This window comes from Narcine bancroftii, chromosome 14, assembly GCF_036971445.1.
Source record: "Narcine bancroftii isolate sNarBan1 chromosome 14, sNarBan1.hap1, whole genome shotgun sequence".
In the NCBI taxonomy this organism is placed as follows: domain Eukaryota; kingdom Metazoa; phylum Chordata; class Chondrichthyes; order Torpediniformes; family Narcinidae; genus Narcine; species Narcine bancroftii.
The window spans coordinates 6,458,375-6,473,013 of record NC_091482.1 but is presented as its reverse complement, the minus strand read 5'-3'; the positions used below and the strand labels follow the sequence as shown (position 1 = coordinate 6,473,013).

General features: G+C 44.1%; 1 protein-coding gene across 10 annotated transcripts in view; it reads left to right on the top strand.

The window, feature by feature from the left end:
* LOC138749731 (aldehyde dehydrogenase family 3 member A2-like) overlaps positions 1–14,271 on the top strand; it is a 28,913-nt gene extending 14,642 nt beyond the window's left edge. For 9 of the 10 annotated variants that reach the window (XM_069911518.1, XM_069911515.1, XM_069911517.1 and 6 more), the window contains 4 exons: positions 1,937–2,103; positions 5,900–5,999; positions 9,569–9,743; positions 12,417–14,271. In XM_069911518.1, the coding sequence (XP_069767619.1) occupies positions 1,937–2,103; positions 5,900–5,999; positions 9,569–9,743; positions 12,417–12,423 (449 nt within the window). In that variant the 3' untranslated portion in view covers positions 12,424–14,271. Of the gene's footprint in view, positions 1–1,936; positions 2,104–4,095; positions 5,220–5,899; positions 6,000–9,568; positions 9,744–12,416 lie in introns of those variants that run through there. The other variant, XM_069911519.1, reaches the window with a different exon arrangement.
* Positions 14,272–14,639: the final 368 nt, after the last annotated feature.

Here is a 14,639-nt window from a genome sequence, read left to right as displayed (position 1 = left end):
AGCAAAGTGCCAGTAGGGTGACATGCGATGTCTGTTTTCCGAGCAGATACGGTTGGTTCACACTCTGATCACTAACGCAGCTGAGGTCACTCTCCAGTCGTGCAACAGAACCACATCCTGGTCTTTTCTTTCCTCGCCCTATGACTGGGACTCTCTCTGCCACCGTCCACCGCCCCCCCCACCCCCCACTGCGACTTTGCTTCTCCTTCCTCCTCGCAGCTCACAGTGGGCCCCATCCCTTTCCTTTTCCGGGGGTGGCCATCTCTGAGAGCCTTTCACCTTCCTCTCTCTCCATGCGCTGCCACAGGAGAGGCTGAACTGATTTTCTTTTAAAATTATTTTTATTGAGTTTTATCAGAAAAACAAACAAAAAAGCAGTAAATCAATTGCAACGAAACCTTTGCATATTTACAAATAGTAACAGATGGTACAATAGCAATACAACTTAAATTTAAATCCAATAAACAGTAATACAGACAATATCCTAAGAGATAAATAAGAAAAAAGAAAAAAAATCAAACCCACAGCGATCAAGGTTAAAATTCAGATTGGGTGTCATGTTAAATCCGAACAAGCAGCCGTGGGATCCAAACAAGCACGTCCAGAGACATTCATCATTGTACCTACTTAGTTAAATGATGGAAGTGAAATGGGCCCCAACTCTTATCAAAAGAAATCTTGATTTTCGTGACATTATGCCTAATTTTCTCCAGATTTAAATGGGATGTAATATCTAATGGCCATTGATTATATGTAGGTGGGTGCTCATCTTTCCATTTTAACAGAATTGATCTAATAAAGTGGTGAATGTTATAACCTGTCTTTGATTAGAAGATAAAATAATATTTATAGCTTTAGAAAAACCAATTACTGGACATGGATCTAAAGTGATCCTAAACAGGGTGGAAAAAATTCTAAAAATGTTAGTCCAATATTTTTGCAAGTTAGGACAAGTCCAAAACATATCTAACAAAGGGGCATTGAATATTTTACATTTGTCACAAAGTGAACTAATATCAGACTTTGGAGCAATGGACACAATGTAGCACTTTGAACTGAATAAGACTCTGCCTAGTGCCCAATGAGGAATTGTAAATCAGGCCCAACATTGACATCCATTCTTCTGAAAAAGAGATATTCAAATCATTCTCCCATTCAGCTTTAATTCCAGTTAAAGAAATTGCTTTCATATTAAATAGTTTATAATATAAAGCAGATATCATGCCTTTATGAATAAATTATAACTCAAAGAGTTCATCGATAAAATTTAGGTCAGGAAGAGTAGAAAATGTTGGCTGAATTGATTTTGACCAATCTCCTACCCCCATTTCCCCAGCAGCCATGGTCCCTCTTGTCTGTTCTACTCTTCCCTCTGTGGCTGTGCCCGGTGGGGTCAAGTGAGGATCACCTGGCCAAGAGCGGTATGGGTTATGAATCTGTAATGGGTGGGGGGAGGGGGCACAGAGCTGGAGCCAGCAGTGTGGATGGATGTGATTGTCCATCATTCTTCACTCTGCTCCCCTCCCAACGGTTCATACCCATCCTTGTCCTGGTGATTGTCCATCAGCCGTGACAGCTGTCCTTCATTCTTCACCCTGCCCCCTTCCAACGAGTCACGCCCATCATTGCCCTGGTAACTGTCCATCATTATGGTGTTGCATTCCAGCCTTTAAATGGGGAGATCCTGGATCCACATCCTCTTCCTACCCAGTTCCCCTTGCCTACTTGTGCTGATGAGCTGCACAGGGAGCTACTGAGTGGAGAGTTGCTCCTGTGCAGAGACCACTTCAGCCATGGCAAGCTGGTGTCAGCAGTAGAAATTGGCAAAGACCGTGACAGACGGGTCTTGGTGGGGATTCTAATCAGCCCCTCGACGGTGTGCAAAGTGGGACTTTCTTCTCCATCTCTAAACCAAACAACCTGTTACTTTGCACAGCTCCAACAATTGTAACTGATGTGGATCCCGACTCCAGGATCATGCAGGAGGAAATCTTTGGGCCTTTACTACCTATTGTCACAGTCAGTGGCGTGGACGAGGCTATCGCCTTCATCAACAAGCGGGAGAAGCCTCTGGCTCTGTACCCCTTCTCGCACAACCAGAAGGTGAGGGTTGCCATCCCCACTGTCCTCTAACAATGAGCACCACAAATATTCGAACATCTTCCAAGTTGCCACCTCCCCCACCGTGATCTCCAGCCACTTCAGGTCTGGCATCTGGCCTCTGTCTCTGAATGGAATCGCTCCACCATTAGCTGACCTGCCTTCATTTCCCAAGCCCCGAGCTCTAGAACTTCCTCCCCAAACATTTATACCCCCCCCCACCCCCTTTCAAGGTTCAAGCCCCAAAATGCGGACTGCCTATTGCTTTGCTTGGATGCTGTGTGACCTCCAGAGTTCCTCTCGCAATTTGTGTATTGTTCTGCTTCCCCAGTATCTGCAGACTCCTTGTTTACCTCTGTTTTGCTCAGTTATGGTGTTGTTTATGATTACAACACTAGTGGAGGGTGCCCCAGCTGGGGAGATGAGAATTTAGAAGCCAGAGGCAGACCAGGGAAGGGTTCAACCTTAATGCATTGCATTGAGCTATCTTGTATGTCTACATATAGGACGACCCCAAGATTTCCACTTAAAATGGAGGTTTTGAGCTATACTACTGTATAAGTCTAACCCCAAGTCTGGCACTTACTGCTGACCAGTGGAGTGATGCTGTCACAATATTTTAAAATCAAATTACCCTGTAAAAGTTTAATTTTTTTTATGAGCAAACTACTGTTGGCTCCTTCAACAGGCCATTTAAAGCTTTTACAGAGCTGATGGCAGTCAGACTGGGCAGATGGACACCGCAGGGGAGCGTTGAGACTTCGCTGTCAAGGTTCGAATTTTATACTTGCGTGTAAGATGACCCCTGGTTTTTGGGTGTCATTTTTAAGTTTATGTCGTTTTATACACCAGCATATACGTTATTCGAGTTCAGTTCTCGATGGGACCCAGTGAGTCAGGGTATGGATTAGACTGGGTTCTGGTCCTCATCCAAACTGGGAGATACAGGGATGCCTCCTGCCAGAATCCAGATGAATGTATGAATTCCCAGGGAGCATGGTGCCAAGTGAACTGTATCGCGGCAGGGACTAGTTCTCTTTGAGATGGAACCGAGGGAGAGGAATCCTGTAGGGACCATGTTTTTTTTTCCTGCAAATTCCTTGAAACCTTTGTGGCATCTGCATTTCAACTCTCCTCAGATCTTCTCATAAAGTTGTGTTGAATCTTAGTACCAGTGACAGTAAACAATTTATTTCGGTGTTGGAAGGCCCATTTGATGTCTTAAAATCACCTCCTACGTACATTCAATAAAGAAGAACCTAATGTGGAGTTAACAGCCTCCCTGCAGAGACACAGCTGAGATCAGGAACTGGTTGAACATCATTGCCAGCACAATGTTGCCATAAACATAGAAACATAGAAGATAGGAGCAGGAGTAGGTCATTCGACCCTTCGAGCCTGCTCCGCCATTCAACGAGATCATGGCTGATCTTAAAGTTCAGTACCCCATCCCCGCCTTCTCTCCGTAACCTTTAATACCCTTATACTGAAGAAATAGATCTAATTCCCTCTTAAATAGATTTAATGAACCTGCCTCTAAAGGTTCATTTCAACTTGGCCTTTCCTTTGGGAGGTGAATGGGAAAGGAAATTACCATTTCCTCTGCATTCTGTGCAATAAATCCTGCAAGTCTTCAACTAAAAACACACAATGCTGGAGAAAATGCAAGATACATAACCAAGGTTTCAGGCTTGAGCCTATCATCAAGGTACAGTACAGTGCCCTCCATAATGTTTGGGACAAAGACACTTTATTCCTTTATTTGCCCCTGTGCTCCACAGTTTTAAATTTGTTGTCCAACAATTCACATGTGATTAAAGTGCACATTCCAGAGTTTATTCCCAGTTATTTGTATACATTTTGGTTTAACCATGTAGAAATTACAGTACTTTTGAAATATAGTTCCCTCATTTCAGGTCACCATAATGTTTGGGACATTTGGCTTTCCAGGTGTTTGTCAGTACTCAGGTATGTTTAATTGTTTCATTGGTGCAGGTATAAGAGAGCTTGGCTTGCTTCTAAACTTTTGATCACCTTTGGAGACTACTCCATGTTTCAACACGAGGACCAGAGTTGCGCCAATGTTACGAGGCTGAAGAACAAGAATAAAACAGCAAGAGGCATCACCCAAACCTTAGGATGACCAACATCAACTGTTTGGAACATCAATAAGAACAAAGAGCGTACTGGTGAGCTCAGTAATCACCTACAAAACACTCTGAAGGAGACAGGTGTGGATCTATCAGTGACTACTGGCCATAGAACACTTAATGAACAGAAATACAGAGGCTGCACTGCAAGATGCAAATCACGAGTTGGCCACAGAATCAGGATGACCAAATTACTGTTTGCCAAGAAGTGTTTAAAAGAGCCTACAGAATTCTGGAAGAAGGTCTTGTGGACAGATGAGACCAAGATTAACCTGTATCAGATTGATGGCAAGAGCAAAGTGTGGAGGCGTAAAGGAACTGCCCAAGATTCAAAGCATACCACCTCATCTCTGAAACATGGTGGTGGGGGTGTCATGGCCTGGACATGTTCAGCTGCCGCAGGTACTGGAGCACTGATCTTCATTGATGATGTAACTGCCGATGGGAGTAGCAAAATGAATTCTGGGTGTGTAGAAACATCTGCTCAGGTTCCAAACTAATTGGAGGGCACTTCATTCTACAGCAGGACAGTGATCCTGAACATGCTGCTAAAGCAACAAAGGAGTTTTTTAAAGATAAAATCTGGAAAATTCTTGAATGGCCAAGTCATTCACTCGATCTAAATCCAATTGAGCATGCCTTTCATGTGCTGAAGAGAAAACCTAAGGGGACAAGCCGCCGAAACAAGCAGGAGCTGAAGACGGCTGCAGTAGAGGCCTGGCAGACCATCACCAGAGAAGATACTCAGCACCTGGTCATTTCTGTGAATCACAGACTTCAAGCAGTCATTGCACATAAGGGATATGCCACAAAGTACTGAACATGATGACTTTGATATAGATACCATTACGATGTCCCAAACATTATGATGCCCTGAAATGAGGGGACCATGTATAAAAAGTGCTGTAATTTCTTCATGGTCAAACCAAAATGTACATAAATACCCTTTAATAAAATCTGGCATGTGAATTGTTTGATTACAAATATAAAACTATGGAGCACAGGGGCAAGTAAAGGAAAAAAGTGTCTTTGTCCCAAACATTATGGAGGGCACTGTATGAGCAAAATGGGGGTTGGTGGGAGTTTCAAAGAGTCACATCTTCAGTTCCAAGTCTTTTTAACTGGTGTTGCAAAGTGGACTCAATTTATACCATTGTCGTCTGGGCTCTGTGAACTGGAATTCCCTCCTAAGCCTCACCACCTTGATCTTCTTTCATTCTGATGACTTTAAGGTAAGATTCTGATCATCTGACCCAACATCTCCTACTGCAGCAGTGACAGACTTTATGTACAAACGCTCCTGCGCAATAGCTTGGGGTGTTGTGCTGTGTTACTGATACTGCATAAGTGCAATTGTTTTTTTTACAACAAGGGAGTAGATGATTCTGGCCCATGAGCCTGTGTTGTCCAATTACACCCAATTAACCTACAACCCTGTACGTTTTGGAGGGTGGGAGGAAACCGGAGCACCCAGAGGAAGTACACACAGGTCTCAGGGAGAAAGTACAAACTCCTTGCAGACAGCGCCAGTTCTCTAAGTTGTAATTATGAAAAGGGTGCGCAGTTGCTGATCTCCAGTTCTGGGATGGATCTAACCAGGCAGCATATGTAGCAATTGGATTTGTCTCTCTATTTCTTTCCCTGTGCAGTTGATAAAGAGAATGATCGCAGAGACATCCAGCGGTGGAGTCACAGCCAACGACTGCTTCATCCATTACACGCTCCACACACTCCCATTTGGGGGCATAGGTGAGCTCAAGATGCACAGCCTCGAGGGATCTCTTTAATTTATAAAGAAATGTACACATACAGCACAGTGACAAGCCCTCCTGGCCACAGGCCCGTGCCGCCCAAATACTCGAATTAACCTCCATATGATTTATTTTGAAAGGTGGGAGAAAACCCATGCAGATACAGGGAGAGCATACAAATTCCTTACGGACAACGTCGAATTTGAACCCTGGTCACTGTTGCTTTAATAGCTTTGTGCTAACCGCTGTGCCCTAAGATACTTGGCTAAATACAAATATTTGGTCTCTTGTCCATATCACACTAAGCGTCAGACAAACTAAACTGGAAAGGGAACCGGTTCCTCTGTGGGTGAGAGTAGGAACTAAAAGGGGGCAGCAGAGTGATGGCCATATGGCATACAGCACAGAGATGGGGCATTTGACTCACCACATTCAGGCTGATTATTTTTTACCCATCTAACAAGTGTGGCCGAAGGGGCTGTTTGGCTCCCTGACTAATCTGAGTACCTCAAGGTGTCAGGTGGTGGGAGGATTTGGTCTTTATGGAAGATGTGATGCAATAAATTATAGTTTGAGCATTTTCTTGACCTGTGGTTCATAAAATGTTACCTTCAATGAAATGGCTGCCTTTCCCTTCCTTTGTTGCAAAACTGCTCATTTGTTTGCTTTCTCACACCATGGCGGTTTGTCTGGGTGGGAGAATTGCAAAGGAAGGTTACTATTTGTTCACATGGAATGGTGTACTTCAGTTAAGCCCCTATTATCTAGAATTCAAGCATCCGACAAAAAAAATCACGGAAAATAATTAAGTAAAAAATATGTACGTTTAAAATGGGCGCACTTCGCCGTTAGTTTGCTAACACGCAATCTCAAGCAACTGAAAAATTCACTTACCAGGCTTCTACCAAGGCCCATAGGTGCCGGATACAAGGGGTTTTACTATTTTTCTTATTCAACGGGATAATCTCTGCTCTACTTTTAGCTCCCTGCGCATTGAGAGGATAAGAACATAAGAAATCGGAGCAGGAGTTGGCCAACCAGCCGCCAAACCTGCTCCACCATTCAATGAGATCATGGCTGATCTGATGAAAGGCTCATCTCCACTTACCTGCCTTTTCCCCATATCCCTTAATCCCCCTACTATGTAAAAATCTAACCTTGCCTTAAATATATTCACTGAGGTCACCTTCATCGCTTCAATGGGCAGCGAATTCCACAGATTCACCACCCTCTAGGAAAAGTAGTTCCTGCCCAGCTCATCCTTGCCAACCAAGTAGCTTGTCCACTCTAAACCCATTTGCCTGTTGTATTGGGAAGGGTTGTGGCTGTCACGTGACTGCACTGCTCCCTACCTTGTCGGAGGACACACCAGCTGCCAATCAAGGTTTGGATCCACCCCATCTATTAATGCACACCTTGCCACTGGACCATGTAAATTTCCTGGACTGCACTCTCCAGCCTGCCAGTACCTGGCCTTGGGCCATTGGTTATAATTGGATTAACCCTCCTGGCACCGAGCCATTGACCATACTTTTTTTTGCTCTTTCTGTTGACTCCTCGTGTCCTGTGAGTATCACCTTCTGTATTGGGTCGGGGTGAGTCCTGAGGCCAGTTAGTTAGAGCCGTGTTTGTACAGGTGAAAGGGTGGGGGCACGTAGCGTTACCTTGATCTGATTGTTTCCTGTATGTGTGTTTGTTTCATTCCTTTGTCAATTTTCCCTCGTTACCTGCAGTGCATATTCATCCCCTTGTGAACTGTGTGTTTAAGTTAATTTAGCATTTAGATTCCATTGTTTCCTTTGCATCTCTTGAGAATAAATGTGCTTTGTACCTTGATCTCGGTCTGGTTCTTAACCTGTGGGACCCACACAAACCTTCACTTATAACACCTGTGTTTGTCCATTATCCTCCTAAATCTTTCCTATCCATGTTATGTACCTAATTATCAATTAAACAATGTAATTGAACCTACTTCCATCACCTCTGGCGGCTTGTTCCATATGACAACTACTCCCTTTTAAATCTTTCCCGTCACCTTAAACTTGTGCTGTTTAATTTTATATTTCCCTACTCTGGGAATGAAAATGATTTTATCCATGCCCCTGTTGATTTTGTGTACCTATAAGATCACTTATACACTCCAGAGAGAAAAAAGGCCCAGCCTATCCAATTTCAATTTATCCAATCCCAGTAATGTACCTTATATACTCATTGATATTGTGTAGCAGTCGACCCCCCTCCCCACCCTTTTTTTGGCTCAAAGGTCGGGTGTTTTTGTATGACCCGGGCACCTGTCTAGCCAAGCTCTCGACAGCAGATCTTCACCCCAGCCACCCAATCATCTGAGCTCCTGTCTGCAGATTCTTGACCCGGCTGTCCGTGCATCTGAGCTCCCAACACCCCAGCTATTCGCCCTTCCGAGCTCTGGATGCCCCGTCTGCCCACGCATCCGAGTTCCTGACCACAGATCCTCTCCCTGGCCGCACACACATCCTCGCCCCAACCATCCACACATCTGAGTGCGGACTTACCACCTGGTCCCGACCATCTGAGCTCCTGACACTTTGAACGACGCAGGTACTTACCTTGGTAAGTTTGACCTGTTTAAAAGTCGCCCCCTCCCCCCCCGCTTTTTTTGGCCCAAAAAATTCAAAGATTACACCTATATATGGTACTTGTAATCTTTTCTGCAATACTTCCACCTTAATGACATCCCTCCTCAAGCTAGGAGGCCAGAACTGCCCACAATACTCCCAAGTATGGTCTCACCAGCCATTTATACAGTTGGTCTTGTATTCAGTTCCCTGACTGATGCAAGCAAGTGTGCCAAATGCCTTCTTCACTGTTGTGTCACCATTTTCAGAGAACCATGTAACTTTGGAACGTTTAAGAAAGAAAAATAATGATGTACTGCTTGATGGAACATTTTTTTCTTGTGCTGTAATACCGATACGGGATGGTGTCTTGTGGTGTGATTGGTGAATAGTGGTGTGATTGATGATATGGGATGGTGAGTTGTGGTGTGATTGGTGAATAGTGGTGTGATTGTTGATATGGGATGGTGAGTTGTGGTGTGAATGGTGAATAGTGGTGTGATTGTTGATATGGGATGGTGAGTTGTGGTGTGATTGGTGAATAGTGGTGTGATTGTTGATACGGGATGGTGAGTTGTGGTGTGATTGGTGAATAGTGGTGTGATTGTTGATACGGGATGGTGAGTTGTGGTGTGATTGGTGAATAGTGGTGTGATTGTTGATATGGGATGGTGAGTTGTGGTGTGATTGGTGAATAGTGGTGTGATTGTTGATATGGGATGGTGAGTTGTGGTGTGATTGGTGAATAGTGGTGTGATTGTTGATACGGGATGGTGAGTTGTGTGATTGGTGAATAGTGGTGTGATTGTTGATATGGGATGGTGAGTTGTGGTGTGATTGGTGAATAGTGGTGTGATTGTTGATATGGGATGGGGAGTTGTGGTGTGAATGGTGATATGAGATGATTGATATCATTGTACGGCTTTTATAAATAATGTTATTGCCAAAGGAATGATAGTCTTCCTGTTCACAGGTAAAAGTGGCTTTGGCGCGTACCACGGCAAATTCAGCTTCGAAACATTCAGCCATCGCCGAGCCTGTGTGTTGAAGTCGCTGGGCATGGAAAAGGTGAACAGCGTCCGATACGCCCCTGCCAGTGACTCGAAGCAGAAGTGGATACTGTGGCTGCTAAAGAAAAGTGGGAAAAGGTGACCGACTGCATGTGAGATTGCGACTTGAAGGTCACTTGTCCTGTTCTGTGGATGGAGGCAATGCCGCGGTTTATTGTCCACCCCTCCATTTGTTTTGAGAAAGAGGAGGGTAGAGCTCAAAAAGCCCTGCCTTCCCATGAAGGTGTGGTTGGATGGGAAATCTTAGGATGACGATGAAGGAGAGGCCATCGATTTCAAATCTTGGAGATGAAGGGGATCTGCCGGGGGCACCATTCCCACATAACTCAATGCCTTTGCCTTCAAACTTGGGAGATGCCACCAAAGGAGCTTTGGCAAGTTGTTGACGATGGGCTCAGGCCCGAAACGTTGGCCACTCTTTACTTCCTACAGATGCTGCATAATGCGCTGAATTTCTGCAGCATGTTTGTGTTCTGGACCGGACCCCAGCGCCTGCAGACTTTCTTGGCAGGTTTCTGGAGGCCCTTCCGAAGATGGAATGTGGATGAATCACCAATCAAACCATGTCTTTGTGAAATGAATCTCCATCAAGGGTTTTCTGAGAGGTTATGGGCGTTGCTTTGATTTGATTTTATGATCCACTGATTTCCAAGTTTGCACGTGGAAGGTAGGGTGAGCAGGCTGTCTTTATAGAGAGTTGGTCCTCGTGTGTTGCCAGTCAGTTATTGTAGAATGCTTCTTGTTCGTGGTTAGCACGTGGCACCGAACTCCCACTTCTGGACACGATCCAGGATCTGTGGAATGTTGTCATGGTGGAAGCACAGGTAAAAGCACCCTTGCTGGAGGAGCAAAGGTTAAAGTTCAGTTACTGCCAGAATTACTGACTCAAATGGCATCAAAGCCAAATTACGCCCTCTTTTTTGCTGAGTACATCAATTACAGAAGTAAAACACAAAAGTCTGCAGACACTGACATTGAAGTAAAAACGCTGCTGGGGAAACTCTGCAGGTCAAACAGTGTCCTTTATATAGCAAAGGTAAAAATACATAACTGACGTTTGGGGCTTGAGCCTTTCATCAAGGTACCATTTCCCACTTCATGTCAACACACTGGGGTCCCACTGCCACACACCTCACAGATTCACTATTAGCGTTCCCACACACCACGTCAACTCACCGCTGGCCCATTTCTCCTGTGCCTTTAGAATGCATCTGGACCCTAGCCCCACACTTAATATAAATGCAACACAACCCTATTTCCATATAAACTCACCAGGGCCATTTTACACGCCCTTTTCAAACACACTGAAGCTCTGTTTTCCACGCTGACTGCCTTTTCCACGGATGCTGTGTGGCTTGCTGAGCTTCTCCAGTACTTTTGTGGCCTGTACAAGACCCCAGCATTTGCAGGTTTCTTGTTTACCTTCATTTTAAACTCACTAGAATCCTGTCCCCTTCACTCACTTTAAATTCACCTGGCTCACTGGAAAGTATTATCATTCTGTGAAGAAAAAAGGTGTGTTGGTATTAATAGGAATAATATTGAATAGTCCAGAAAAGTATATCCCAGTTTGGCACCACCTCAATGTCAAAAAGGCTGATTAAAGGAACTTTACTGTAAATGATACTAAACTAGATAATCCCAGGAACAGTAGTGGGCGGAATGCAAATATATCAGGAGATGGAAAGAAGCAGGTAGTACTTTGAAGGATGAATTTGATGTTTATTTTTATGAATCGAAGATATGGAGGAGTTTGGGGCAAATGTCGGAAAGAGAAGTGATGTCACAGGTGGAGCAGGTTGGAAGAGCTGAATGGTCTTCCCCTGCTCCTGTACGACAGGATAGAATGAGTTGGCTGTGATCAACCTGGAGGCTTTAAACGAGCCATCCTGGGTTATGGTAAAGGGTCATTGTCACTGGGCTCCAAAAGCAGGTGGTAAATATCAAGAAGAATTTCTGCTCTGTCCTGTGGCAGACGCTAAGCAGGTCCATGCTCCTGACCATCGGCATGGCATTGTTCTAGTGAAGTTCCGCAAATGAAGAGCAACCTATTTGGATTTCAGATGTCAGGTTTATTGTCAGACTACATGCATGACATTATTTACAACCCTAAGATTATTTTTCCTGCAGGCAAGACAGAATCACCACCAATTAGTAGTGCAAAAAAAAACTGTACACAGCATTCACATGTAGACAAATATAGAAATGTAAACTGATAGTGCAATACAGAGAGAAAAAAAATCAATGAAGTGCACAAGTCAGAGCCCTTAAATGAGACCCTGATTGTTTGTGGTTGAGGAGTCTGATGGTGGAGGGGGAGCAGATGTTCCTGAACCTGGAGGTGCGAGTCTTGTGGCACCAAGACCTCTTTCCTGATGGCAGCACTGAGAACAGAGCATGCGCTGGGTGGTTGGATCCTGCAGCACCATTCCCTGTCAATGTTATCGATAGTGGGGAGGGTTTTGCCTGTAAAATCCTGGGCTTTAAGCTCTGGGATATTGGTGTCCCCATACCAGACCGTGATATAGCCAGTCAGCATACATTCCACCACACATCTGCAGAAATTTGCCATAGTTTCTGATGTCATACCAAACCTCTACACACTCCTGAGGAAGTAGAGGTATTTGACTGAGGAATTCTGAGCAAAAGGACAAAGTGTCTGGGATTGTGCAGGAGGGAGGAGAAGGATAATAATTACTGCAGATAGACCGGTCATTCTAATGCTGCGTGTTTCTTCCTGTTTTATTTCAGATGCTGAATGCCTCAATTCCATCCTCTGTGACCTTCTGACAACCTCGTGATTGAGGTCCCATGCAAGGCTTTTATTTTACAGGAATGTCCAACTAAGCAAACCGCAGAGAAATCTGACCAAATCAGAAGTGCTCTACTCACTCAACTCTTCCATTGGAACACCCCAGTGAAAGATGACAAACTTCCATCAAGCTTAAGGTGACAAAGGTCCTATGGAGTTGGTGCCACCAGTGGTAGAGTGGGTTGAATGGCCTCCCTGCTATAATTACTAACTGTTAAATGTTTAACCTTTGATACTTTATAACTACAGTTCATTATTTAATGTTATTCTATTACAAAGGTCTAAATCACATACAGAAGTAATTTTCTAATCTGAATATTCCAGACAGATACGTCAGGGGCCACTGAATATGTTGTTTAGATCTTTTAGTGAGCATGGAGCAAAGTTTGTTGATTTTGGGGAATATTGAATAGAGACAAGGCATGCACGAGACGAGTTTCATCTTGTTAAACTGTACAGTTGTTCTCCACCTCTCCTTCCTGCTGGTTTGGGACTTCCTGAGGTGATGAAAGAAGCTGCCCCAGTTAAACTCCGTCCACCTCGTTACACAGAGCCCAGTTAAACTCCGTCCACCCTATTACACAGGGCCCAGTTAAATCAATCCATCCTATTACACAGAACCCAGTTAAACTCCACTGCATGCCTGACATCAAGCCCTATAGCAAACCCACTCCAAGTTTGGTCAGTGAAGTGATTAGCAGATGCTCAAAGCCTCTGACAAAAAGCACTGTCCCAATGGACTCCGGGAATCTGGTCAATTACAACTCACAGATAAGGAGCATTTGAGGGCCTAGAGATCAGAAATTGGAAGCACGTGGAAGTCCGGCATAATTGGTGGAAGGAGTGCATCACCTCCCAGTCTATTATCCCATCAGTCATCTCCTGCCCATCTGAGGAAGGGGCTGCTGTTCCAACCGGATGGATGCAAATCAACTTTGTTCCAGTGGGACTTCTGAAGAAGTAGGAACACAAGTGTGCCTCACCCAACAAAAGAATGGGATGCAGTGTATGGAGGAGGAAGTGACAGCCAAGTATCCCAGGAATAAGTCAAGTTTATCGTCATCCGATTGTACAAGCGCAACCCAACGAAATAGCATTCTCCAGTCCTTGAGGCAAAACACGCAGAGACACAACAGACAAACAATACATATGCAGGACAAGTATTCATATATACTGATAAAATAAGTAAATATTGTTTCATAAAAATGAGAGTCTCAGATGGTGAGTGTGAGCAGATCCTTTAGTCGTTCACATTCTCACTGCCCGTGGGAAGAAGCTGTTCCTCAGCCTGGTGGAGCTGGCTCTGATCCTCCTGTATCTCTTCCCCGACGGGAGCAGCTGAAAGATGCTGTGTGCAGGGTGGAAAGGATCCTCAATGATTTTGCGCGCCCTCTTCAGACAACGATCCCGTAGATCATGTTGTTGTTGGGGGTGGGGGGTAGTCCAAGGGAGACTCCAGTGATCATCTCTGCCACCCTTATGGTCCTGTGGATAAGAAGTCTCAAGAGAAGTTGGAGGCTGACGAATGCCCCTGGGCATTCAACTCTCCAGTTTTGGTATCCAAACTCTCTTCCAGAATCCGATGGGAAATGGCAGGCAGCAGGAAATTTCCACATCTCTCGGATTGGTGGCCGAGTAATTTATGCTGGGGAAGGAACATTCCCAGTATCTAATATAAATTTATCAGAGTTCAATTTTATTTCTCTGCTTTATTTACTTTTCATCTTGGGACAAGCCATTCTATTTCATGTTATGAGGACTTGGCTTTTCTATTAAATTTCATTATCCAAAGTAGCCAATCTTGGTGTTCTGATTTATTATTTATCTGAACAAAGCCTCCTGTCTCCAATATCCAAAGAATTGCAGAGTTGATTAGACGAATGATTGCATCCTGTCTTGCCTCCAATCCATCACTGAGCTTTACCACAAATCAAAATGATGTATTTAAACAGTAAATAATACTGGACAACACTTTTTTAAAAAAGGTTTTCTTCCTGAAAAAAAATTTGGGATGGTGACGGACAACTTCAAGATGAACACAAGATAATTTCACATTTGCTGTGTCATGTAGGAAGTTAGAGAAACATTAAATCAACTTTTATTGAATTTAGCAAAATGATGATGACACATTGTGTTAGTTCAACTGACCTAAAAATGTTTTG